The sequence below is a fragment of the Tachyglossus aculeatus genome, chromosome X1, assembly GCF_015852505.1.
Source record: "Tachyglossus aculeatus isolate mTacAcu1 chromosome X1, mTacAcu1.pri, whole genome shotgun sequence".
Taxonomy (NCBI): domain Eukaryota; kingdom Metazoa; phylum Chordata; class Mammalia; order Monotremata; family Tachyglossidae; genus Tachyglossus; species Tachyglossus aculeatus.
The window spans coordinates 86,371,452-86,397,314 of record NC_052101.1 but is presented as its reverse complement, the minus strand read 5'-3'; the positions used below and the strand labels follow the sequence as shown (position 1 = coordinate 86,397,314).

Below are 25,863 nucleotides of genomic sequence, written 5' to 3'. Positions count from 1 at the left end.
AATGCATACCTAGTGCCCTCACCACACTTGGAAGCTTAAAGAACCTCACCTAGCAGTCACACAGATCTTAAGGTAAACACGTCTGGGACAATAATAATAATAATAATAATAATAATTGTGGAATTTGTTAAGCGCTTATTACGTGCCAAGCACAGTTCTAAGTGTTGGGGTAGATACAGGATAATCAGGTTGTCCCACGTGGGGCTCACACTTTTAATCCCCATTTTACAGATGAGGTAACTGAGGCACAGAGAAGTTAAATGACTTGCCCAAGGTCACACAGCAGACAAGTGGCAGAGCCAGGATTAGAACCCATCTCTTCTGACTCCCAAGCCCATGCTCTTTCCACTAAGCCATGCAGCTTCTTTAGGAATGCCCTGCCCTTTCCTTCCCTCTTCTCAGTCCCCCATGGACACATGGTAAAACAGCACCCCTCACCCCCATCTCATCAAAGCCCAGGGAGGCGGACAGAGTGTGGGAGGTAGAGAAGTAGGGAGGAGAGAGCTAAAGCTAACCTCAGGAAAAGAAGAAAACACTGAACTCCCAAGAAGGGAAGTGACATGCCTGAGTAAAACAGATGGGTGTGGTGTAGTGGATAGAACATGGGTTTGGAACCCATAAAGTCATGGGTTCTAATCCTGGCTCCACCATTTGTCTGCTCTGTAACCTTGGACAAGTCACTTCACTTCTCTGTGCCTCAGTTGCCTCATCTGCAAAATGGGCTTTGAGACAGTGAGCCCCACATGGGACAGAGACTGTGTCCAACTCAAATTGTTTGTATCCACCCCAGTGCTTAGGCCAGTGCCTGGTACATAGTAAGTGCTTAACAAATACCATCATCATCATCAGTAGTAGTAGTAGTAGTAGTAGTAGTAGTAGTAGTAGTATGAGGAATAGGGAATCAGAGATCCCTGAACTGCTGACTGCCCCTTGCTGTTGGGGTCATGACCCCCCAGAAAATTACACAGAGTCCACTCTGTCTTCCACCTGCCAGAGGTGTCCTTGTCCTACTCTCTGTGCCTCTGGGAGTTGCTGGCCCAGCTGGTGACTGTGGTGGAAGGCAGAACCAGGTGCCAGAGCCCAGGACCGGCAGTTCCACGCAGAGGGTCATCAGCCTCCACCTCTGATCTAGCAGAGGGTAAGGACACATTGACCGCCCTCACACTGGGATGGAGGCCAAGGCCAGGGCTGGGGCCGGGCTTTCAGGAGGAAACTCAGTTCAGGATTAGAGTGAGTAGTAGCTGCTCCCATGCTACTCTGTGACCTGACCCTTCCCAGCTCCTCAGGTTTGGCCCCTGGGCCCAGCCAGTATCTGGAACAAGCAATGCCCTACTGGCTGCCACAGCCAATGCACTTTCTCCTCCCTTGGTTCTCCCAGGCTCTCTGACCAAGAATGCAGCCAGTTGTGTCTCCCCTGCTTCCCCAGATGCTCCTCAAACTCTGGGGTTGAACTGGATTCAGCCCCCACCAGCTCCTTAGATCATATTGCCAGCCGCCTTCTCAGCACGAAGCATCTGGAGGCCCCTGGGGAGCCTGGGCTTGGGGAAGCCGGTCAGTAACCATTAGGATTCGGTGCTTCCTGTGGGCACCTCCTCCTCTTTGTCCAGTTCAGGGCCCCTTGTCGATGCCGAGACCCAATGGTCTTGTCTCAGTCCAGTGGTTGGGTAGGCAGTTTGGCTCACTGTCGCTGCCATTTTGTCAGTGTGGAGCCTTCTGGCCAGCAGCCATCCTGGGCCAGGGGGCCGCCTGGCCCACCCAAGAGCACGGCCACTACCACCTGGGACGCCCCCTCCCCCAGGCACAGGCAGGTGTCCAGTAGCACCCGGGCCCGGGCAGTCACAGTGGGGCCAGAGGTGATGGCCTCATAGTCAGCACGTGACAGGGCCTGGCGAGACCGCAGGGCATCCAAGACTCGGTTCAGCCAGCCCTCAGTCATGCGGCGCAGGATCGCTTCTCGACGCCACTCCAGCACCTGGCAGCAGTTTTCTGGGTGACTGGCCCCTGAACAAATGGAGGAGAACAAATTGAGAATGGAGCTGACAGCCAGGCAAGCCTGGCTTTTTCCCAATTTCCCCCACCCCACACCAAGGTTAGGCACCCAGAAGATTGGTGGGTAGGGAATCCTCTGATCTGCTCTCTGCCTTAGCCTACTCCCCAAGACTGGCTCTATATGAAGCTTAAGGACAAGCAGCTGGACCCAGGAGAGACTGGCCCAGAGGCAAATGCCTTTGTTCTCCCAGTCACAGCTGGGTTTTCTGTCCCTTCCTAAGTCTCTCTCCCCTCCCTTCCTCACTCTTTCTTCCTCCCCTCCACCTTCTTCGCCCAACCCTTTTCTCTATCTCCTTCTCTCACTCCCCTCGCCACCCCCTCCATCAATCAATTGTATTTACTGAGCACTTACTGTGTGCTGGGCACTGCATGAATATCTTCTCTCACTCTCTCTCTCCCTCCAACACTCTCCCTTCCTCCCGCTCTCTCTCCCTCTCCCTCTTCTTTAAAATGGTATTTGTTAAGTGCTTACTATGTGCCAGGCACTGTACTAACTACTATGGTAGATAAAATATAATCAGACTGGCCACAGTCCATATCCCACATGGTGCTCCCAGGCTTAATCACCATTTTACAGATGAGGTAATTGATGCACAGAAGCTAAGTGACTTTTCCAAGGTCACACAGTGGACAAGTGGCAGAGCCAGGATTAGAACCTACGTCCTTCTGACTCTCAAGCCCATGCTCTATCCATTAGGCAACTGTGCTTCTCTCTCCCTCACACTGTCCCTCCCTCCCCCATTCATTCTCTCTCCCCTTCTCCTCCACTCTCACTCTCCCTTCCTCCCCCACTCTCTCTTACTCTCTTCCCTTCCTCCCTCTCTCTCCCTTTATCCTCCCATCTCTCTTTTCCCTTCCTCCCTCACTCTCTTTCCCCTACTCCCTCTCTTTCTTTCTCCATCTTACTTCCTCCCTCACTTTCTCTTTGTCACTCTCCCCCTTCTTCACGCACTCTTTCTCCCTTCCTCCCTCACCTTCTTTCCCCTCCTCCCACTCTTTCTTTCTCCATCTCACTTCCTCCCTCACTCTCTCCTTCTCTCACTCTCCCCCTTCTTCCCTCCCTCTCTCTCTCCCTTCCTTCCTCACTCCTAAAAAACCCCTCCCTTGACATCATGGCTCCCTCCAGTTATCACCCCATCTCCCTCCTATCATTCCTCTCCAAACTCCATGAGTTAGTTGTCTACACCTGCTGTCTCGAATTCCTCTCCTCCAGTTCTATCCTTGACCCCCTCCAATCTGGCTTCTGTCCCCTTCACTCCACAGAAACCACTCTCTTAAAGGTCACCAATGTTCTCCTTCTTGCCAAATCCAACGGCCTCTGCTCCATTCTAATCCTCCTAGACTGCTCAGCTGCCTTCGACACCGTGGACCACCCCCTTCTTCTGGAAACGTTACCCAACTTTGGCTTCACTGACTGTCCTCTCCTAGTTCTCATCTCTCTGGTTGTTCATTCTCAGTCTCCTTCACAGGCTTCTCCTCTGCCTCCCACCCACTAACTGTGGGATTTCCCTCAAGGTTCTGGTTCCCTTTCTATTCTCCATTTATACCCACTCTCTTGGAGAACTCATTCGCTCCCATGGTTTCAACTACCACCTCTAAGCAGATGATACCCAAATCGACAACTCCAGCCCCGATCTCTCTCTCTCTCTCCAGTCTCGCATCTCTTCCTGCCTTCAAGACATCTCTACTTGGATGTCCTCCCGTCACCTCAAACTTAACATGTTCAAAACAGAGCTCCTTATCTTCCCACCCAAACTCTGTCCTCCCTCTGACTTTCCCATCACTGTAGATGGCACCGTCATCCTTCCTGTCTCACAAGCCCATAACCTTGGTATTATCCTTAACTCCTCTCTCTCATTCAACCCACATATTCAATCCATCACTAAATCCTGTCGATCCCACTTTCACAACATTGCTAAAATCTGCCCTTTCCTCTCCATGCAAACTGCTACCACATAATAATTACTCATTCTATCCCACCTGGATTACTGCACCAGCCTCCTTGCTGATCTCACAGCTTTCTGCCCCTCCCCATTTCAGCCATACTTCACTCTGCTGCCCGCATCATTTTCCTACAAAAACATTCAGGACATGTGACCCCACTTCTCAAAAAACTCCAGTAGTTGCCTATCCACCTCCACATCAAACAAAAACTCCTCACCATTGGCTTTAAAGCACTCCACTACCTTGCCCCTCCTACCTCACCTCGCTTCTCTCCTTCCATTCATTCATTCATTCAGTCGTATTTATTGAGAGCTTACTGTGTGCAGAGCACTGTACTAAGCACTTGGGAAGTACAAGTTGACAACATATAGAGACGGTCTCTACCCAACAGCGGGCTCACAGTCTAGGAGGGGGAGACAGACAACCAAACAAAACATATTAACAAAATAAAATAAATAGAATAGTAAATATGTACAAGTAAAATAGAGTAATAAATCTGTACAAACATATATACAGGTGCTGTGGGGAGGAGAAGGATGTAGGGTGGGGGGATGGGGAGGGGGAGAGGAATGGGGGGGCTCAGTCTGGGAAGGCCTCCTGGAGGAGGTGAGCTCTCAGTAGGGCTCTGAAGGGAGGAAGAGAGCTAGCTTGGCGGATGTGTGGAGGGAGGGCATTCCAGGCCAGGGGGAGGACGTGGGCTGGGGATCGACAGCGGGACACACGAGAACGAGGTACAGTGAGGGAGCTGGCGGCAGAGGAGCGGAGGGTGCAGGTTGGGCTGTAGAAGGAGAAAAGGGAGGTGAGGTAGGAGGGGGCGAGGTGATGGAGAGCCTTGAAGCCGAGAGTGAGAAGATTTTGCCTGATGCGTAGGTTGATTGGTAGCCACTGGAGATTTTCGAGGAGGGGAGTAACATGCCCAGAGCGTTTCTGCACAAAGATGATCCGGGCAGCAGCATGACGTATAGCTAGAAGTGGGGAAAGACAGCAGGATGGGAGATCAGAGAGGAGGCTGATGCAGCAATCCAGTCGGGATAGGATGAGAGATTGAACCCGTAGGGTAGCGGTTTGGACGGAGAGGAAAGGACGGATCTTGGCGATGTTGCGGAGGTGAGACTGGCAGGTTTTGGTGACAGATTGGATGTGAGGGGTGAACGAGAGAGCAGAGTCAAGGATGACACCAAGGTTGCGGGCTTGTGAGATGGAAAGGATGGTAGTGCCGTCAACAGTGATGGGAAAGTCAGGGAGAGGGCAGGGTTTGGGAGGGAAGATAAGGAGTTCAGTCTTGGACATATTGAGTTTTAGATGGCAGGCAGACATCCAGATGGAGATGTCTTGAAGACAGGAGGAGACACGAGCCTGAAGGGAGGGAGAGAGAGCAGGGGCAGAGATGTAGATTTGGGTGTCATCAGCGTAGAGAGGATAGCTGAAGCCGTGGGAGCAAATGAGTTCACCAAGGGAGTGAGTGTAGATAGAGAGCAGAAGGGGACCAAGAACTGACCCTTGAGGAACCCCTACAGTAAGGGGATGTGAGGGGGAGGAGGAGCCTGCAAAAGAGACCGAGAATGAATGGCCAGAGAGATAAGAGGAGAACCAGGAATGGACAGAGTCAGTGAAGCCAAGGTTGGATAGCATGTTGAGGAGAAGTGTGTGGTCCACAGTGTTGAAGGCAGCTGAGAGGTCGAGGAGGATTAGGATAGAGTAGGAGCCGTTGGTTTTGGCAAGCAGGAGGTTATTGATGACCTTTGAGAATGCAGTTTCGGTGGAATGTAGGGGACGGAAGCCAGATTGGAGGGGGTCGAGGAGAGAGTTGGCATTGAGGAATTTGAGGCAGCGCATGTAGACGACTTGTTCAAGGAGTTTGGAAAGGAATGGTAGGAGGGAGATAAGGCGATAACTAGAAGGGTTGGGTCAAGAGAGGTTTTTTTTAGGATGGGGGAGATGTGGGCCAGGCCTACAACCCAGGCCTCATACTTCACTCCTCTAGTGCTAAGCTTCTCACCATGCTATCTCACCCCTGACCCCTAGAACACCTCCTACCTCTGACCTGGAATGCCCTCCCTTCTCAAATCTGACAGACACTTACTCTCCCCCAGCTTCACAGGCTTACTGAAGGCTCATCTCCTCCAAGAGGCCTTCCTATACTCAGCCCCACCTTTCCTCTCCTCCCACTCCCTTCTGCATCACTCTGACTTGTTCTCTTTGCTCTTCCCCCCTCCCAGCCCCACAACACTTCTAAACATATCTGTAATTTTATTTATTTGTATTCTGTCTCCCCCACCTCTAGACTGTAAGCTCACTGTGGACAGGGAATGTGTCTGTTTATTGTTGTATTGTACTCTCCCAAGTGCTTAGTACAGTCCTCTGCACGCAGTAAGCACCAATAAATGATTAAATGAATCTCTTTCCCTTCCTCCCTCACTTTCTCTCCCTTTCTCCCTTACTGCATCAGCCTCCTCTCTGATCTCCCATCCTCCTGTCTCTCCCCACTTCAATCCATACTTCATGCCGCTGCCCGGATTGTCTTTGTCCAGAAACGCTCTGGGCATGTTACTCCCCTCCTCAAAAATCTCCAGTGGCTACCAATCAATCTGTGCATCAGGCAGAAACTCCTCACCTTCAGCTTCAAGGCTCTCCATCACCTCACCCCCTCCTACCTCACCTCCCTTCTCTCCTTCTACAGCCCAGCCCGCACCCTCTGCTCCTCTGCCGCTAATCTCCTCACTGTGTCTCGTTCTCGCCTGTCCCGCCGTCGACCCCCGACCCATGTCATCCCCCTGGCCTGGAATGCCCTCCCTCCCCACATTCGCCAAGCTAGCTCTCTTCCTCCCTTCAAGGCCCTACTGAGAGCTCACCTCCTCCAGAAGGCCTTCCCAGACTGAGCCCCTTCCTTCCTCTCCCCCTCATCCCCCTCTTCATCCCCCCATCTTACCTCCTTCCCTTCCCCACAGCACCTGTATATATGTATATATGTTTGTACATATTTATTACTCTATTTTACTTGTACATATCTATTCTATTTATTTTATTTTATTAATATGTTTGGTTTTGTTCTCTGTCTCCCCCTTCTAGACTGTGAGCCCACTGTTGGGTAGGGAATGTCTCTATATGTTGCCAACTTGTACTTCCCAAGCGCTTAGCACAGTGCTCTGCACACAGTAAGCGCTCAATAAATACGATTGATTGATTGATTTCTCCCTCACTCCCTTCCTCCCTTTCCCCTCTATCTCTCTCTCCTCTGCCTTTCTCCCTCTCCCTTCCTTCCATTCTCCCCCTTTTCCTCCCTTCCTCCCTACCTTCCTCCCTCCCTTCCTCACACTCTCATCCTCGCTCACTCCCTCATTCTCCTTTCTTCCCTCCCTCTCTTCCTCCCCACCTCCGTCTCTCTCCCTCCCCTCCTCCCTCTCTCCCCCTCCCCTCCTCCCTCTCTCCCCCTCCCCTCCTCCCTCTCTCTTCTTCCCCTCCTCCCTCTCCCCCTCTTCTCCTCCCTCTCCTCCTCCTCCCCCTCTCTTCCTCCCTTCCTCCCTCTCTCACCAATCCCCCTTCCCTTTCTCCCTTCCTCCTCCTTCACTCTCTCTCCTTCTTCATTTTTGTCTCTCTTTATTCTTTCTCTCTATCTGTGCACCAAACTATGCTTGTGAATGGCTTTTTGTTGTTTTCTCCCTTCCCCAAGACCTGATCTAGATAGTTTCTGTTTCACTCAGTTAAGACCTTGATCTAAAGGGAATTTGTAGAGCTGGGCCACCCATACTTCCCCCTACTCCCGGCCCTTTGGTTCAGTCAGACATTTGGAGAACCCCTGTCCACATGCCACCCCCTCTGTCTCCCTCTCCCAGGCCGCCCCATGCCAAGCTCACCCGTACCCATCCGCTTTGTCTGCCTGAGTGATGGGGGGCAATGATGGGAGGGACTATACTTGGGGGCCTGCTGCCTCTGCTTCCAGGAATGCCATCCATCACTTCTTCCACTTGCTCTGAGATTGGACATCACATGACCAGACAGAGGGGGATGCTGGGCTGGCTGCTGACCACTGCAGATGAGATGAGCTGGAGGAGGGAGACAGGTGGGTGAGAACCAAGCGCACTAATTTGGCAGAGGAGGGGGACCGGGGGAGTCTGCTTCTCTGGACAGCTCATCATCTGCCTTCCTGCTCACAACTACTGGGATTGATCTTTAACATCCACCCAGCAGTAGAGGAAGAAGTCTGTGCCTTCTTCCTTTCTGTCCTCTGAATCTGCCTGACCCCAAGACAGTGGTCGAGACACTGTTCCCAGTAGAACTATCAGATGCCTAAGAACTGGTCACTCTGAGTCTCCTGGTCCCATCCACAACTCGAGAGGGCACTTTTGGGCAGAGAGAGCCACTCTCCCCACCCCCCACCAAACAAGCACCCTCCCTCTCAGTCTTATATTTATATGTAGATGGAAAAACAGCTTCAAGAAAGATAGAGACCAGTCCCAATCCCTGAGCAACATTAACCCAGGGCGAGTCTGAAATGGGGAAGAAGTGGCTCTTTCTGGTCACCACCTGCTCAAATTTTGGTTTTTTTTTACCCTCCATCTTTGGTACCTCTGTGGTATTTTCTGAGCACCTACTGGGTCCAGAGCACTGAACTGGGTGCTGGGGGGCCATTGGAGAGATGCAATCTCTGCCATCAATTGTTGCATATAATAGTAATAATTATGGCATTTGTTAAGCACTTACTATGTGCCATGCACTGTTCTAAAACTGGAGTACATGCAAGGTAATCAGGTTGGACACAGTCCCTGTCCCACATGGGACTCACAGTCTTAATCCCCAGTTTACAGATGAGGTAACTGAAGCACAGAGAAGTTAAGTGACTTACCCACAGTCATACAGTAGACAAGTGATGGAGCCGGGATCAGAACCCACGTCCTCTGACTCCCAAGTCCATGCTCTTGTCGCTAGGTCATGCTGTTTCTCTCTCTTAACTATAGTTATCTCTCTCTTAACCTCTCTCAACTACAGTTGAAAGAATAGGTAAATAATAGACAGAAGTGAAGAAATCAATAGCAAATAAACCAACAGTCATAAATACATGACTGCTGAGGAGGCTGGTAGAATGACATGACTAGGAAGGTGGGAGTTAATCCAGGAATGCCTCCTGGAGGAGGTAATATTTTCAGAAGACTCTCTACCCCTTTAAACAAGTTCTGAAGGGGGCTCTTCCTCCTCCTCCTCCAGCCCCACACACCTGGGTGAACCGGAGGTGGGCGTGGGTGGTCTGCAGGCGCCTCTTGGCTGTCCTCCCTCGCTTTCCGGTTCCCTGTGCTGAGCCTTGGGGAGGCCTTGGTGGACAGGCTGGGTATCTGCAGAGGAAGATCTTTGCTGATGACCCTGGAGTCATGGTTCTTAGTGTAAGGGACCTGAAGGAACAAATGAAAAAGAGAAAGACTTCGTGCTTTTATTCTTCTGGAAGAGCATAAAAGAAAATTGGGGACCCTGCTTGGCATCATTTGAAGATGCTACAAAATATGCTATGCCTCTCTCTGTGTCTCTCTCCCTCTATCTTGTCTTTACCAATCTCTGCCTGACTTTCTATATCAGGGGAAGGAAGGGGAAAGCACGGGGTGTCATGCAATCTCTCCAGTTTGGGCCACCAAACCAAAGAACTGGAAATTCCAGATGTGGGCTTTTTTTTCCCCCTCAAATTCTGAGTCTACTTTGCACAAATCATTTAAATGTTCCCACATTTGCTAGCAAATGGGCAGTTCTGGGCAGGGGCCTGCCTAGTTCAGGCTTTGAGACTGAATTTGGCAAGTCAAAACTCCTCTGGCAAAGAATAGCATCCTAATCCCCCGCTGAAAGCACACTTGTGCATCTTCCAGCCCCTGTCTAGTTGATTAAGCTACATCTTTTTCCCTCCCTGTTGGAGCTGAGCGAGCACAGGTGGTCTGCACGCCTCAAAATGCCTGAGGAGGAAGGTCAAGTCACAGCGGAGGGGGGAATTGGCACTGAAGAGGAAAAGTCATTAGCTTCACCCCCACAGCATTTGGGGGAAGGCAAGCTCCTGGAGCTTGTCCGCCTCACCTTTTGGAGCCAGGAAGGGACCAGAGGTGGAGCTGAGATGTTGGCTCCATTTTTGTGCACCAGCTAATAGACTGTGGGCCTTAACATCACTGCTGTGCTTTTCTGGCTCTGGCCCCAGCTCTGGGCTGAGAAGCAGCGACCCGATGGAGCTCATGCCACCACAATGGCTCAGGAGACAACCATTTATTTTAATGACTGTCTCCCCCCGTAGGGCAGAGATTGAGCCTACCAACTCTAATGTATTGTATTTTGCCAAATGCTTACTACAGTGCTCTGCACACAGTAAGCACTCAATAAATACCACTGACTGACTGGAGCCACCAACCCCTGCTTCCATCCCCAGAGGAACTTCCAGGCTGCCTGGGTGAACCGGTGAGATGAGGTGGGCAGAGAGAACCTCTGGCCCAGCCTTGGAGTTTGATGAGGATGAGAAACACGGTGGCGACAGTAGCAACGATAGTTACAACGATAACTATGGCAACTGCAGTGCAGTGGAGATCATGAGAACCTTTATCTCCTTCCCCCTTTCCCTTTTCTCCTACCTTATTTCCCAACCTTCTTCATTCTCTGTCTCCTCCCTCTCTACCTCCCCTGGGCTTTTCCTCATCTGTCAAATTCTCCCTTTTGCCATCCTCTCATCCTTCTCCCCACCCTCCATCTTTTCCTCCCTCTCCTCTTTTTTCTTCCTACACCTCCTCAGTGTTCTGTCCCTACAACATCACAACCAATATTAAGTCCTATGCTTGAAACAAAAAGTTGGTAGTTACGAGTCTGACCACTGAGGCCTGCTGTGGAGTGGGGACAAGGAGGGCCTCAGAGCCCATGGGGAGCTGTGCAAGCAAAGCCCATTGAGCCTGTCTCTCCCTACTGTCTGAGCTGCCTGAGGGAGGGCTGGGCAGACCAGAGCGAGGTAGGGTGGCTCAGTGCTCATATCAGTCCCACAAACCAAAACATGAAGAACAAAAACGAAAGATTAGTACTAGGGATAGGGCAATTGGTTAGTGTTGGGGTTATGCTTAGAGGTCTTGATTCATTCATATTTATTGAGTGCTTACTGTGTGCAAAGCACTGTACTAAGTGTTTCAGAGAGTACAATATAAAAACAAACAGACACATTCCCTGCCCATAATGAGCTTACTGTCTGGAGCAGGAGGGTTAGGGTTAGCATTAGGCTTAGGGTTAGTATTAGGGATACTGCCTAGGGTTAGAGTTAGGTTTAGGACCAGGTTTAGAGTTAGGGTTTGGGTTAGGTTTAGCATTAGGGCTAGAGCTAGGCCTAGGGTTAGGGTAAGGGTTAGTTACAGGATCTTGCTCCTGCTCCGGGCTGGGAAGCAGCAACCTTGTGAGGTGCATGCCGCCACAATCAATCAATCAATCGTATTTATTGAGTGCTCACTGTGTGCAGAGCACTGTACTAAGCGCTTGGGAAGTACAAGTTGGCAACATATAGAGACAGTCCCTACCCAACAGTGGGCTCACAGTCTAAAAGGGGGAGACAGAGAACAAAACCAAACATACTAACAAAATAAAATAGATAGAATAGATATGTACAAGTAAAATAGAGTAATAAATATGTACAAACATATATACATATATACAGGTGCTGTGGGGAAGGGAAGGAGGTAAGATGGGGGGATGGAGAGGGGGACGAGGGGGAGAGGAAGGAAGGGGCTCAGTCTGGGAAGGCCTCCTGGAGGAGGTGAGCTCTCAGTAGGGCCTTGAAGGGAGGAAGAGAGCTAGCTTGGAGGATGGGCAGAGGGAGGGCATTCCAGGCCCGGGGGATGATGTGGGCCGGGGGTCGATGGCGGGACAGGTGAGAACGAGGTACGGTGAGGAGATCAGCAGCAGAGGAGCGGAGGGTGCGGGGTGGGCTGTAGAAGGAGAGAAGGGAGGTGAGGTAGGAGGGGGCGAGGTGATGGAGAGCCTTGAAGCCCAGGGTGAGGAGTTTCTGCCTGATGCGCAGATTGATTGGTAGCCATTGGAGATTTTTGAGGAGGGGAGTAACATGCCCAGAGCGTTTCTGGACAAAGACAATCCGGGCAGCAGCATGAAGTATGGATTGAAGTGGGGAGAGACACGAGGATGGGCGATCAGAGAGAAGGCTGATGCAGTACTCCAGATGGGATAGGATGAGAGCTTGAACAAGCAGGGTAGCGGCATGGATGGAGAGGAAAGGGCGGATCTTGGCGGGCAGACATCCAGATGGAGATGTCCTGAAGGCAGGAGGAGATGCGAGCCTGGAGGGAGGGGAAGAGAGCAGGGGCAGAGATGTAGATTTGGGTTTCATCAGCGTAGAGATGATAGTTGAAGCCATGGGAGCGAATGAGGTCACCAAGGGAGTGAGTGTAGATCGAGAATAGAAGGGGACCAAGAACTGAACCTTGGGGAACCTGAGCCACAGTGGCTCAGGAGACAACCAGAGAGGCAGGTTGGAGTCAGTCTAAAATGAAGGGTGTCCAGATGATTCCCTAATTTATGCAGAGCCAGGTGAGTGACATGGGAATAGGTAGATTCACCTGCCCAAGATGGAACCTCCTTCAGTCTCTTCGATCAAACCGTGGGGAAAGACAGAGAAGACTCATCTTGAAGCGCCCAGTTCCAGCAGCAGCTTCCCCTTTTCCCAGAAGAGTTTAAAGGGGCGGGGGGGGGGGGTGAAGAGGGGGCAAAAGGGGGAAGGGGAGAAACCCATTACTTGAACTTACCTCCAAATTGTGCAAATCAATTTGGAGAGTGAGTGTCTGGGGACCCTTGCAGTCCTCTGCTGCCCTCTCCTGGGGAAAAAGAGGAAAGGACGGAGAGAGAAAAGAGAGAGAAACAATCAGGGACTGAAAACCCAGACCGCAGGTTTGCCTACATTCTGACCTTGGCGACCCCAACACCATCCCCTCAATGATCGGGCATTCGTCTGCCCACCTCCTCACAACTTCAGTGTGCATTAAGGGAGGAGAGTGTCCTCAGGAAGGGTCTTGCCATGTCGGAAAGACAGTCAATCAGAGAAGGATAGATCAGCATGTTTAATCCAGTGTCTTCAGGGTCATCTCTCTTTTTTTAATGGTATTTGTTGAGCGCTTACCATGTGCCATGGACTGTACTAAGCGCTGGGGTAGATTGGACACAGTCTATGTCCCACAAGAGTCTTGCAGTCTTAATCCCCATTTTACAGATGAGGTAACTGAGGCACAGAGAAGTGAATTGACTTGCCCAAGATCACACAGAAAAGTGGCAGACCTGGCATTAGAACTCAAATCCTTCATCAACAACAGCAGTTAATGAGCACTCTGTGCAGAGCCCTACATGAGGTGCTTGGGAACATAAAATACATTCCTTGTCCAGTTGAATCAGACAGAGGACTATCCTGTTCTTAGAGGCCCTGGAAAGGGCATTCCACAGGCTACCTCTGTCATCTACCCTAGACTCTTACAGGTCTTGCATTTGGGAAGTTCTTCCTCAGGCCTAACCTCAACCCTTCCCAATGCAATCCTTGCTTTAATGGTTAAGCCATGACCCCGCCGTGTCGGCCCCAGCTAACTGTGTTGGAGTCTTGCCAGCTAGCTGGGATATCCCCCCAGCTCCCAGTCCCATGGCCTCCTGGGCTTCAAGATGACTTCAACCATTTCAGGCTGACTCTGTATTGACTCCTCCAGCTCCAGGAGGGCTGACTGTGACCCTGACCCTGAGAGAGGGCATTTCTGCAGAGCCCTAGCTTCCCCTTTCCACCCAAAGCTGCAAAGGAAACCTTTCCTGTTGGAACTGGGGCAGGCAGGAACAATAAGAGCAGCAAATGACCAACTAGCATAGGCTCAGATGGACTCCTCTGGCTGGAGTTACATTGGGAATGAACAGGAACCAGTCCAAACTTTCTAGTTGGAAGCGAACATGACGACAGGAGTCAAGGTGGAGTGGGAGTGGGGAAAGGCACGGCAGAATATAATTAAAAGCCAGCTAAATTCCCTCCAGAATGAATTGCTCCATGCCCCTCAGAAACCCCCAAATTGTTTTCATGTTTTCGGCCCCCTTTTTCCTCTCCTCCTCCCCAGCCCTACCTCCTTTCCCTCCCCACAGAACTTGTATATATTTGTACAGCTTTATTACTCTATTTATTTTACTTGTACATATTTACTATTCTATTTATTTTAATGACGTGCATATAGCTATAATTTTATTTGTTCTGATTATTTTGACACCTGTCTACATGTTTTGTTTTGCTGTCTGTCTCCCCCTTCTAGACTGTGAGCCCGTTGTTGGGTAGGGACCATCTCTATATGTTGCCGACTTGTACTTCCCAAGTGCTTAGTACAGTGCTCTGCACACAGTAAGCACTCAATAAATACAATTGAATGAATGAATGGTATTTGTTAAGCATTTACTATGTATCAGATACTGTTCTAAGCGTGGGATAGGTACATGTTAATTAGGTCGGACACAGTCCCTGTCCCACATGGGCTTACAGTCTAAATAGGAGGGAGAACAGGTATTTAATCCCCATTTTACAGATGAGGAAACCGAGGCACAGAGAAGTGAAGGGACTTGCCTAAGGTCACACAGCAGGCTAGAGGTGGAGTTGGGATTAGAACCCAGTTTCTCTGACTCCCAGGCCCGTGTTCTTCTCACTAGGCCACAATGCTTCCCATTTCAGACAAGAAGGAGGGCCTCTCTGGCCCATGTTCCCTGGCTCTGCCTAGGTTCAGTCCACAGTTTCTAACCTCTGGCACGGCCCCTACCTTGGTACACATCAGCCTGTGGACAGCACTAGCGACCTTCTCTGGACCGAGGGCAGCGAGGATTTCCTCTAGGAGAGTGGCACAATCTGCAGGACAAAGGATTTGCAGTAGGGGAGGATGAAATTGAGTCCAGGGTAGGCTAGAGCAGATGAGGAGGGGGTGGGGGGTGGGGAGGGCTTGTCTTATGGTGGGTAGGAGGGGAGGTTGGTCCCAGAGTCCCCTACAGTTGCCCCCAAGTCAACCTAGAACAGGGATTGCTCAGCTCTGTGATCATCCACCCCAACCCACTGGCATCTCTGTGGCTGAAAGAGGTAGGGAGGGCTTAGGCTACCTGCTGCTGGGGGCCGGTGCTCTGGTTTCTGATGCCAGCAGCGCTTGAGGAGTTGCAGCAACTGTGGGCGCCGAGGGATGTCTCTGGGGATGATCTCCTCCTCGATTTCTGGTCTCAGGCCACAGCTGATGCCAGTCACGGCCTCCAGCAGGGTCTTCTTCTCTAAAACAAGTAGGCATTCTCTATCATAATGTATTTGTTTCTTAACATCTCCGTAAGTATCCCCCAGGTAGTTTTCTGTGTACTTCCAGTTGGAGACAATAACAGAGACCCAGAGTCACAGAGGAGTCAGCTACTTTCATTCAATCATATTTATTTAGCATTTACTGTGTGCAGAGCACTGTACCGTTTGTCTAAGCAATAGACACGTTCCCTGCCCACACTGAACTTACAGTCTAGAGGGATGAGCTCACAGTCTAGAGCTACTGGTGTTTGTATCTACTGACCCTATTGTTTTGCCTTCTCCCAAGCACTCAGTACAGTGCTCTGCACACAGTAAGCGCTCAATAAATATCATTGATTGAGACCAAGAGTTGGGCAAGTTAAGGATGATAGATGCTGTAACTCTGATCATATAGTTGGATGCCCAGGAGGGCAACCATCACATACTTCCTCCCAGAATTTCGTTGGCACTTTTGGAGACTGAATACCTGGCTGGAAGCACCTGTGGTCTAACCCAGAATAGTAGGGCTCATGGAATTATGCTATTTAACACAGAGCTCTAGGTAGAGGCATAGACAGAGATAAAGATGAAGTCAGACACAAAATCAGAGCTAGGCAGACACTCAGAGATGCTAATTGCTTTCAAAGGTCAAAAAGCCCCTCTCTCCTCTGGGCTTCCTGGGGCAGGCTTTTCCCCTCTGATCACCCTGGGGTGGTGGGGGGGGAAGAGAGAGAGAGAGAGGAGAGAGAGAGAGAGAGAGAGGAGAGAGAGAGAGAGGAGAGAGAGAGAGAGAGAGAGAGAGAGAGAGAGAGAGAAAGAGAGAGAGCATATGTGTGGTGGGTGTATGGAAAATGTCCTTTTCCTGTTCTAACTCTTCCCACCCTTTCCCTAGCAGGGAAAGCTTGCCTGGTCCCAAGGGATCACACCTGACCTGGGTACTGGGTCCTGAAGGCAGGCGACGTCAGGGAGGGGAGCGTTCAGCCTCCGGAAGCAGAGGGTCATGGACACTCTCTGGTGTGGACAGGCAGAAGAAAGAGAAGGGAAGGAGAGGGACACCAAGAATGAGAAGGACTTTAAGCATTTAGCAGGAATTGAGCCCAGGAGCCTTTAAGGAGTGACAGAGAGGGACCAGCCAGGCCCTAGAAGCTACAAGGACTGCAGGGGGAAGGCCAACAAAGCCAACCAAAACTACAACAGCCAGAGGCTGAGCAAACAGACCCACTGCCCAAGAGATACTTACCCTCCAAAGGCTTCTGCCTGCTGAAGGTCTCCCAGCACAGCACCGCAAAGCTGCAGAGGCAGGGAGAAGGGGAGATTACTGATCACTTGGGGGAAGTACAGCTTCATTCCCTCCCAGAAAAGGCCCAAGCTCAAGACAGAAATGGGAAAATGGAATGGTTAGAGAATGAGAATGGGAGTTGTAATCTCCAGGTTCCTTCTCAGATCTGGCTCCCTTGATCTGTGCTGCACTTTCTCTTGACTGGGCTATGCCAAATCCTGCTCCACAGTCCAGAGAAGGGGAAGCAAAAGGGGAACCAGAAGGAGATGAGGAGAAGTGGTGAAGCCCCAGGGAGTCAGGTATTCTGAATTCCCTGATTGCTGCAGCAGTTGGAGTCACCAACTCTGTATCTCCAGGTTCCACCCCTTCAAAGCGGGATCTTTTGCTGTTACGTGGCCTGATTCTGAAAACCCAGGGGGTGAGGAGGAGGTAGAAAAGGAGAGAGGGAGAAAGAGAGGGAGAGAGAGAGAAAAAAAAAACACTCCGTCCTCCTACCCTGGAAAATGGGAGAAATTCCAGGGCTTGGACAGCCTCAAGGGCCTTTCCCAAGCCTCCCTGGACCACTCCCTCTGCTCTGCCTCTCCACTGCTTTTCTCTCTGTTTGGATTGCTGTTTCTGCCACCCGTGTGCCTGGGGATTAACCAAACTCCATCTTCAATACATGTGGCTCTCACTGGCTGATTTGACTTTCACTCTTGCTGGGCTAACAGCTCAGGAGGCCTAGAGTGAAGCACTCGGAGGTAATGCCTGGGAGAAGCTGCCCTCCCTGTGATCACTCAAACTCGGCAGAGCCCCGTCATTCCCACCTGACTTGCCCAGGACCAGGAAACTGTCCTCTTCACTTTGCCGCATTAGGGCAGGACACAAACGGGAACGAGTTTGTCCTCTCCCCAGGGGTTATATGGCACTCCTCTGAATCATCTCTCTTGTCTGACTTACCCTACAAAGAAGCCATCATTGACCTCATATGTCACCCTCACCTGTACACATCACTGTTTGGGGTGGGCTCAGCTCCATGGAGCCGCTCAGGGGAAAGATAGACCACATCACAGGTGCTCCAGGTATTGCCATTCAACAGAGCAGTTCTCCGATTCTCCTCTCTCCAGTGGGCCAGACCATAGTCAGATATCTGTGGGGGAATCAGTCAATCAATCACTGGTATTTATTGAGAGCTTATTGTGTGCAGAGCACTGTACTAAGCACTTAGGAGAGTACAATACAACAGAGTTGGTAGAAACAAGGTGTGAGGAATCAGGGAAATAACTTAAGAGTTGTGATTGGTCAATCTTGTTGTTACATGCCAGCTCTCAAATTCTCCTCAGCCCCTCCCACCATCCAGGTCCAGTGTCTGGAGAATGATACCTTGAATTAATGGCCATGGACAAAATCACCAGGAGGATTAAACCAGAGCAGAGATGCTATTTCAGGTAAAAGTTGTACTTGCCCATAACCTAATAATTGAATAATAACTAAAGGATTTAAGTGTTTACTAGATGCCAAGCACTGTACTAAGCACTAAGGTTTGGTACAAGATAATTATGACAGACACAGTCCCTGTCCCACATGGCGCTCACGGTCTACCTAGAAAGGAGAACAGGGATTCAATCCCCATTTCAAAGAAAGAGAAACAGAAGCCCAGCAAAGTGAAGTGACGCCCAAGATCACACCACAGACAAATGGCCGAGCTGAGATTAGAGGCTGGGTCCTCGGACTCCCAGGCTCACGCTCTTTCCACTAGGCCACACTGCTTCATAATGTCTGGTGTCAAGACAGCCTGATGTCTTTCAGGCCCCAGGCCCATGGGCTAGTACTAGTCATCAGGCCTAAATTAAGGCAGCGTCAAAGCTCAGTCCAGAGCAAGGGACTGGATTCCCTGCTGCTTGCCTCCCTGGAATCCCTGAGCATCTGGGTTTAGGTTCTGTCTCAGGTGATGTTCCCTGTGGATAATAGGAAGAGAGTAAGAAGCCCATTCCTCCCCGTAGGCTCTCACCTTGGCTCTAAGCCGGGCATCTAGGAGCACATTGGAGGGCTTCAAAGCCTGGTGGAGAACAGGAGGAGACTGATTGTGGAGGTGGTCCAGGCCTTCAGCCACATCCGCCAGGATCCTCGCGCATAGGGGAAAGGGCACTTCTGGGAACAGCTGATGCTGGTATAAAGAAATAAGCAAGCTCAAGCCCTGGGGTCAATCTTTAACTTGGTTATTTTTACCCTGACCCAGGGAGGGGCTACAAGGGAGCCATCTTGCTTAACAGGTGCTGATGGGTACGCCCCGTGCCAGTTTCCAGCTTCCAGCCCGACCAAGGCTGTGACCAGGGTGTAAACTGGATGCAGATCTCCTCCCCTCCCTGGCCACCCCTCACCCCCTTCAGACTTGGAACGGGAGAAGAGGATCTTGAGTGGGGGAAAAGCGGGGCCTGCCCAGGACAGAGACTCCGTTAGGCCTAGGTGTCTCCAAGCATGGAGGAAGTGGGAAGGGTCTGGGTACCTCATGGATGAGCGATTGCAGAGATCCTGCTTCCATCCATTCGGTCACTACTCCCAGCAGCCCCGGCGCCCGGAACACCCCTACAGGGGGCAGCAGCTGACTGGACTGGATGCTCCAAACATCGGCTACCTCCCGCAGCAGTTCCCGAAGCTCCCTGCAGGCACGGACATGGGATCAGTAGGAAGGTGGGAAGAGTGAGAGGAGACCCTAGACTCCCTCAGGACGGAGCCCCGGAGCCTACTGCTAGAGCCAGAGCCAGGAGACTGGAAATCTCTATTGTCTTCTTTTATATGGCCACACATGGGGGCCTCTGTGACTCCCAGAGGGAGTCAGTTCATCAAAGAGAACATGGGCATTCAATGCTCAGGTTGTGAGCTCTTGTCAGTGTTTGTGTGTGGAAAAGACGTCACCCTGTGGATGTAAAACAAGCAATTTCACCAGTGTCTATGTGTCTGTGCTTGCGTGTCTGCCTGAATGTATGCCCATAACTGTGTACCTAAAAGGGGTAAATCCAATGATGTCACTACTCTGAAGATGTGTCTTTGCATGCTTGTATGTGTATGCACACAGGCACATAGACATGTATGAGGCATAGCCATGGACAGTTGGAAGACAACAGCAGAAGACTAACCAGCTTGGCATTCAGCAATTAAAAATTGGATGACTTTCACAGAACAAGGGCTTAAGGGAAGATTGCAACACAAAAATGGAGGACCAAAAATGCTGTCAAGCACGGTGGGTTACAAATGCAGTGAGGCAGTCTTTGCATGCAGATGATGTGGGAGAGATTATTAATCATTTATTTGTTTTATCACCTGCATTTGCAACCACCAATTAGTCTCACCATCAGATGCATCATCTTCAAACCCAAAGGACAGCTATATGTGCATGCATATATGAATATGAAGTATGTATAAGGCCCAAGGCACTACAGATAACAAATGCATCACGACAGCACATCAGGGACGGGAACAAGGAGTGCATATTTTTTTTTTCGGCCACACCCATAACCCCATGGATGAAATCTCACTGCCAGTAGCCTCATCTTCAAACATGGATGATGGATGATCATAGCTTATATGTGCATGTGTGCACAGGTGTATCCATGTGTAAGACGAGTCATTCACTGGTGTGTGTGCACATCTGCTTACCCTGTGGAGGTCTCTCTTCCCTGGGGGAATCCAGCTGAACCTACAGAGCCCAGAGGCTCTGTGTCAGGATAATAATAACTGTGGTATTTGTTAACTGCATACTGTGTGCCGGGCACTGTACTAAGCGTTGGAGTGGACACAATAGGGTTGGACACAGGCCCTGTCCCATATGGGGCTCTCAGTTTCAATCCCCATTTTACAAATAAGGTAACTGAGGCCTAGAGAAGTGAAGTGATTTGCCCAAGGTCACACAGCAGACAAGTGGTGGAACTGGAATTAGAACCCAAGCAGCGTGGCTCAGTGGCAAGAGCATGGGCTTTGGAGTCAGAGGTCATGGGTTCAAGCCCCGGCTCCACCAATTGTCAGCTGTGTGACTTTGGGCAAGTCACTTAACTTCTCTGGGCCTCAGTTACCTCATCTGTAAAATGGGGATTAAGACTGTGAGCCCCCCGTGGGACAACCTGATCCATCTTGTAATCTCCCCAGTGCTTAGAACTGTGCTTTGCACATAGTAAGTGCTTAATAAATGCCATCATCATCATTATCATCATCATGACCTTCTGACTCCCAGGCCTGTGCTCTATCCCCTAAACCATGCTGTTTCTCTAATGGTACCCTGGACCCACCAACTTTGTTGCACATTGCTAAGAGCCACCCAGGCCAAGGGAAATCCTTGTGAGCCCACCCAAGGGAGGATGTAAATGTGAAGGCTAGACTGCTCCACCCACCCCATTCCCCATCCGGGATTTTACCTTACTCCCAGGGTCCCAGAGAATCACAGGGAGAGGGGACGTGGAGCAGAGTTGGGAATTCTTACTGCTTCCCCTCAGTGCTGGTTGTTTCCAGGAAGGCTAGGGTCTGAAGCTGGCCATTTCAAATCCTGCCCCAACCCCAGGGCCAAACAAGTTGCCCTAGCTCTCAACAAGAATGGGAAGAGGCCAGAGGGTCAGTCAGCCACATCCTCAGTACCCACCTGTCTGTCCCCCACTGAATGGTCAGCAGTTTCACAGAGACACTGATGTTCCGGGGCAGGTACTGAGCTCTGAGGCTGAAGCCAGATCCAGACTTGGTAAGGAGGAGATGGCCCAGGTCCTCCTGGGAGATGATGGGGATGTTGTCTGACATGCTGTGTAGATGGGCCGTGAGAAGAGGGCAAGAAACCTGCTAGGACACAGTCAGCTGGTCAGATGATTGGGTCTTGGAGAGCATATGGCAAACCCTGCTGAGTCCATGTTCTTGGGTGCACAGCACCAAGGGCAACAGAGTTGTGTCAGTGTGCCAAAAACACTCCCACATTGACTGCTGCCCCCTCTGCCCAGACTCCCAGCCAAGATACTTCCATGTTCATCCAGAGTCTCTAGAACAATCATAAATAATAATAATAATAATAATAATAATACCTCTGCCCTGACCAGAACTGGGCCCATTATAACATTTCCAGCCCAGATTCCCAGACCCTTGCATCAGCCCTCACCTTCAAGGTGCTGCACATGTGAAAATTTGACCCTGCTTGGGGACAGAGATACCCCTTCAACCGAGCAAAGTGGAGCCTCTAAAACATTCTTAGGTTTTTAAAGGAGGGCAAACGCCCGCTATCCAACCACTCTCTTCCAACCCTCTATTTACTCAACTACCTTTTCCTTCCCCTTGAGCCAATCCCTGGGGTGGGGAGACTGATGTGGCTGGAGTGTCAGAAACAGAGAAGAGATTGTTAGGGAAAGGAGTCACATCCAGGTAGGGCCAGAGGGCATCTTCCAGAGGGGAGCGCACACACACACACACACACACACACACACACACACACACACACACGGTGTCAGAGTCACAGAAATAGCTGGTCATGCAGTCAGTCATATAGACACATCACAAAAATAGTCACATGGTTACACAGGCATATGGACACATGGTAACCCAGACACCTATAGACATGACACATGGGCATACTCTCATGCAGATCTACTGATCCACGTGGTCACACAGTCACATGGACATACTGAACATCTGGGGATGTAGGCCCACAATCATTCAGACATACTGACCCACATGAACCACAGAGACACATGGTCACATAAACCACAAAGGCACATGGATTTACACAAAACAGACACATGGAGGAAGTTACAGAGATACTCAATCATATTTACTGAGCATTTACTGTGTGCATGGCACTGTACTAAACATTTAGGAAAGTACAAAACAACAATGTAACAGACACATTCCTTGCCCACAATGAGCTTACAGTCTAGAAGGCTCAGGCACAAAAACACATGTAGACATGCAGGCACATGGATACAAAAGTCACACACACACACACACACAGCCTGATCTCTCTGCACTCCTTTTTGTGTGCAAAGCACTGTACTAAGCCCTTGGGAGATTCTTGTTTCAGATCCAATAGCAAAATATAATGTCAAAATCATGTATATAAAAGGAGAGTGGAAGTCGGGAGTCAGAGTTGGAATTAGGAGAACTGGAGCCAGGGGTTTGGATTTAAGGAGTGAGGGGTTTAAAAGGTTAAGAGGTTGGGGTTAAGGAATCAAATGATAGAAAGTTAGGAAACTGCATTTGGGGTGAAGATATGGGCTAAGGGGTTAGAGAGTTAGAGTTTAGAGGTTAAGGGATAGGGTTAATGGGTGATGATCACTCTCCCCACTTTCAAAGCCTTGTTAAAAACACATCTCTTCCAAGAGGCATTCCCTAAGCCCTCATTTCCTATTCTCCCACTCCCAACTGCATCACCCTTGCGCTAGGATTTACATCCTTTATTCACTCCTCCTTCAGCCCCACAGCCCCATTTATGTACATATCTATAATTTATTTATATTAATGTCTGTATCTCCCACTAGACTGCAAGCTCTCTGTGGGCGGGGAACATGTCTATGAGCTCAGTTATACTGTGCTCTCCCAACTGCTTAGTACAGTGCTCTGCACCCGGTAAGCGCTCAGTACATAAATATGATTGATTGATTAATAGGCATCCATAGGGGACAAAAAAAAAATCCACACAGGCTTCCTCAAATCCATTCCTGTCTACCAACTCTGTTATATTGTGCTTTCCCAAGCGCTTAGTACAGTGCTCTGCACAGAGTAAGCTCTCAATATACATGATGGATTGATTGATATGTAAATCTTGGGCTCCGCAGCCTGCAGGGCTTTTGGTAGGATAGGAAATCATTGGGAGAAACCCAAACCCGGTTCCAACCTCCCTTCCAGTCCCCTTTTCCATCATTCATTGTCAAACGTGTTTATTGAGCACTTACTGTATGCAGAGCACTGTACTGAGCACTTGGGAGAGGACAGTATAACAATAAACAGACACATTCACTGCTAGCAATTGCCCTCTTTCTAGCCTCAAACTGCCCCCGTCGGTGACATGGCCATTTCTTGCCCATGTCTGAGACTCCGGCTCGACCCATTCATTCAATTGTATTTATTGAGTGCTTACTGTATGCAGAGCACTGTACTGAGCACTTGGGAGAGTACACTATAACAATAAACAGACACATTCCCTGCCAGCAAGTGCCCTCTTCTCACCCCCAAACTGCCCCCGTCGGTGGCCCAGTTGTTTCCTGCCAACGTAGGAGCCTCGGGCTCGACCACGGGAAGGGAAAGGAATTAACTCACCTGCACTGGCAAGTGCACACGTGTGTGGCCCTGCATGTGCGTGCGTGTGTATGCGTCTCTGGGTACATGCAGCGAGAGGCTCCAAGGCTGAGCTCCAGCTCCAGTGACAGCAACTGTCCGAGAGCCCCGTACAGTCCTCGTGACTGTGACTCAGCCCAGGCTGTTGACTGGCCTGTCATTGGCTGCCCCCACATTTCCTCCTGCCAAAGTCCCGCCCTGCCACCTCCCTTTCCCCCCACCGCCTTTGGGGAGTGACTGCTTCGGATGCTTCTGGCCTGTGGGGCCGGGTAGGGGGTGGATGGAAAGGGACACAGGGCCTCGGACGGGACACAAAGACTGTCTGTCCAGGGCCAGCAGCACTGCAGGAAGGGAATTTTCCAGCGGAAAACCCCTTTGCGGACTGCAGCCTGCATGGGGCAAACCCCACTTTTGGGTCCAAGCTATCATTATCAGGGACTGCCCCGGCAGACCATAATGTTTACGAACTCTGGACTGACTGAGGGGCCCGCCCCCAAAATCGGCTCAGGAAACTCTACCATCAGCACATCCACCTCGTTGACAGACTGCATTTCTGGCTTTTTTTTTACCCCCAGGCTCACGCACCCCCTCCCTCCCCCTCGGCAAGCACTGCCAGGCTGTGGGGCCATGAGTGAGGCAGTTCCCAAAGACCAACCCGATTGTCACAGGGAGAAAGTTCCCTAGAACTCCTCAGGCAGTAGCATTCGACTGTGTGGATCCTTGGGCAGATCAAGCACCATAAACAAGTGTGCAAGCTCACGAGAAAAATTGTCGTGTCTGCACAACCTTTAAATAGTCTCTTCTTCCATTGTGGGCAGGGAACATGTCTACCAACTCTGTTATATTACACCCTCCCAAGTGCCTAGTACAGTGATCAGGGTGCCCTCTCTGACTGATCTGCACACACACACACATCACATTGATTGATTGTTTGATTCTCCCTTTCTTTCTCTCTTTCCACTCTTCTTCCTCTCTTTCCACTCTTCTTCCTCTGTTCTTCTAGACTCTCTTCCTCTCCCGTCTCCTCTTCTGCCCCCTTCTCTCCTCCCCTAAGACTCTCTGAATGCAAGCTCCAGCACAGGTCTGGGGCTCCAGAGCTTCCATGCCCAGGGAACCCTTGGTGCTCTCCTAGCTGAGGAAGTGAAATCCCCACCACTGCACTCTGGATGTCCAACAACAGCAGGACTTGGACCATCTGGACCATGGGAGTGGAGCTTTTATCATCCTGGCGGATGTGTCAGGATCTGCACCGATAATGTGGCCAGAATGCTAAGTGAAATCCAGTGTGGCATAGTGGAAATAGCCCAGGCCTGGGAGTCAGAGAACCTGGGGGTTCTAATCCCAGCTTCGCCACCCACCTCTGTTTGACCTTGGGCAAATCAATTCACTTCTAGGTGCCTCATTTACCTCATCTGTAAAGTAGGGATTCAATACTTGTTCTCTTTCCTACTTACACTGTAAGCCCTATGTGGGACAGGGACTGTGTCTAACCTGATTGTCTTGTATTTTCCTCTGCAGTTAGAACAAGGCTTGAAACATAATTACTATTACTGTTCCTCTGTCCCCCCTTCCTGCCCCACTACCCCATCTTGCTCCACATTCTTTTTCCCCTCTCTTCCTTCCCTCTGCCACCCCCACCCCCACCAGCTCTCTTCCCCACTTCTCTGCCACTTTGATTCAGTTTAAGGAGACCAGATTTTTGGTCTCCATACCCTTTGCCCCCACCTTCCTCCTTTGCCCTCTTTCTCTGTCCCTCTTCTCCCTACCCCCTTTCTTTCTCTTTGTCTTTGCGTCATTCTCCTTCAGTCTTTTTTTTTTTAATTTACCCCTCCCTTCTCTGGCTGTCCATCTTTCCTGCCTTTTTGGCCCACATCTGGGCCCCACATTCTGTCCCACTTTGAGAATCCAAGAGTCAGGTCACCATATATTAAGATTCCGTGTGTAGTTAAGGTGTGGCAGTGGCCCCCAGCAGGGAAGCGTTGACAGAGCCTGGTGGTGGAAATATTCAGACCCTCCTGCCCCTGTTTTTGAACAGAACTAAGGTCAAAGG

At 50.4% G+C, this 25,863-nt stretch overlaps 1 protein-coding gene across 3 annotated transcripts; it reads right to left on the bottom strand.

The window, feature by feature from the left end:
* Positions 1–839: 839 nt before the first annotated feature.
* Positions 840–23,881, bottom strand: LOC119919844 (receptor-interacting serine/threonine-protein kinase 2-like). 3 transcript variants are annotated; one of them, XM_038740595.1, is made up of 12 exons: positions 23,796–23,881; positions 21,145–21,332; positions 19,021–19,174; positions 18,526–18,681; positions 17,516–17,664; positions 16,497–16,546; positions 15,094–15,255; positions 14,763–14,848; positions 12,744–12,812; positions 9,206–9,377; positions 7,848–8,036; positions 840–2,001 (listed from the first exon to the last, which is right to left on the bottom strand). In XM_038740595.1, the coding sequence occupies exons 1-12, from the start codon at positions 23,829–23,831 to the stop codon at positions 1,679–1,681; spliced, it is 1,734 nt and encodes a 577-aa protein (XP_038596523.1). In that variant the 5' UTR covers positions 23,832–23,881; the 3' UTR covers positions 840–1,678. The 3 variants fall into 3 exon arrangements, with proteins under 3 accessions (XP_038596523.1, XP_038596524.1, XP_038596526.1); XM_038740596.1 differs by having other exon boundaries at positions 7,854–8,036; XM_038740598.1 differs by having other exon boundaries at positions 18,526–18,573.
* Between the last annotated feature and the right edge of the window lie 1,982 nt (positions 23,882–25,863).

Coding starts and splice junctions, on each gene's coding strand:
- LOC119919844 (XM_038740595.1), bottom strand. CDS start 23,831: ATGCAGGGCCACACACGTGTGCACTTGCCAGTGCAG. Junction 17,665..18,525: donor ATGCCCGGCTTAGAGCCAAG/GTGAGAGCCTAC, acceptor ATTCCCCCACAG/ATATCTGACTATGGTCTGGC. Junction 2,002..7,847: donor GACAAAGCGGATGGGTACGG/GTGAGCTTGGCA, acceptor CCATTTGTTCAG/GGGCCAGTCACCCAGAAAAC.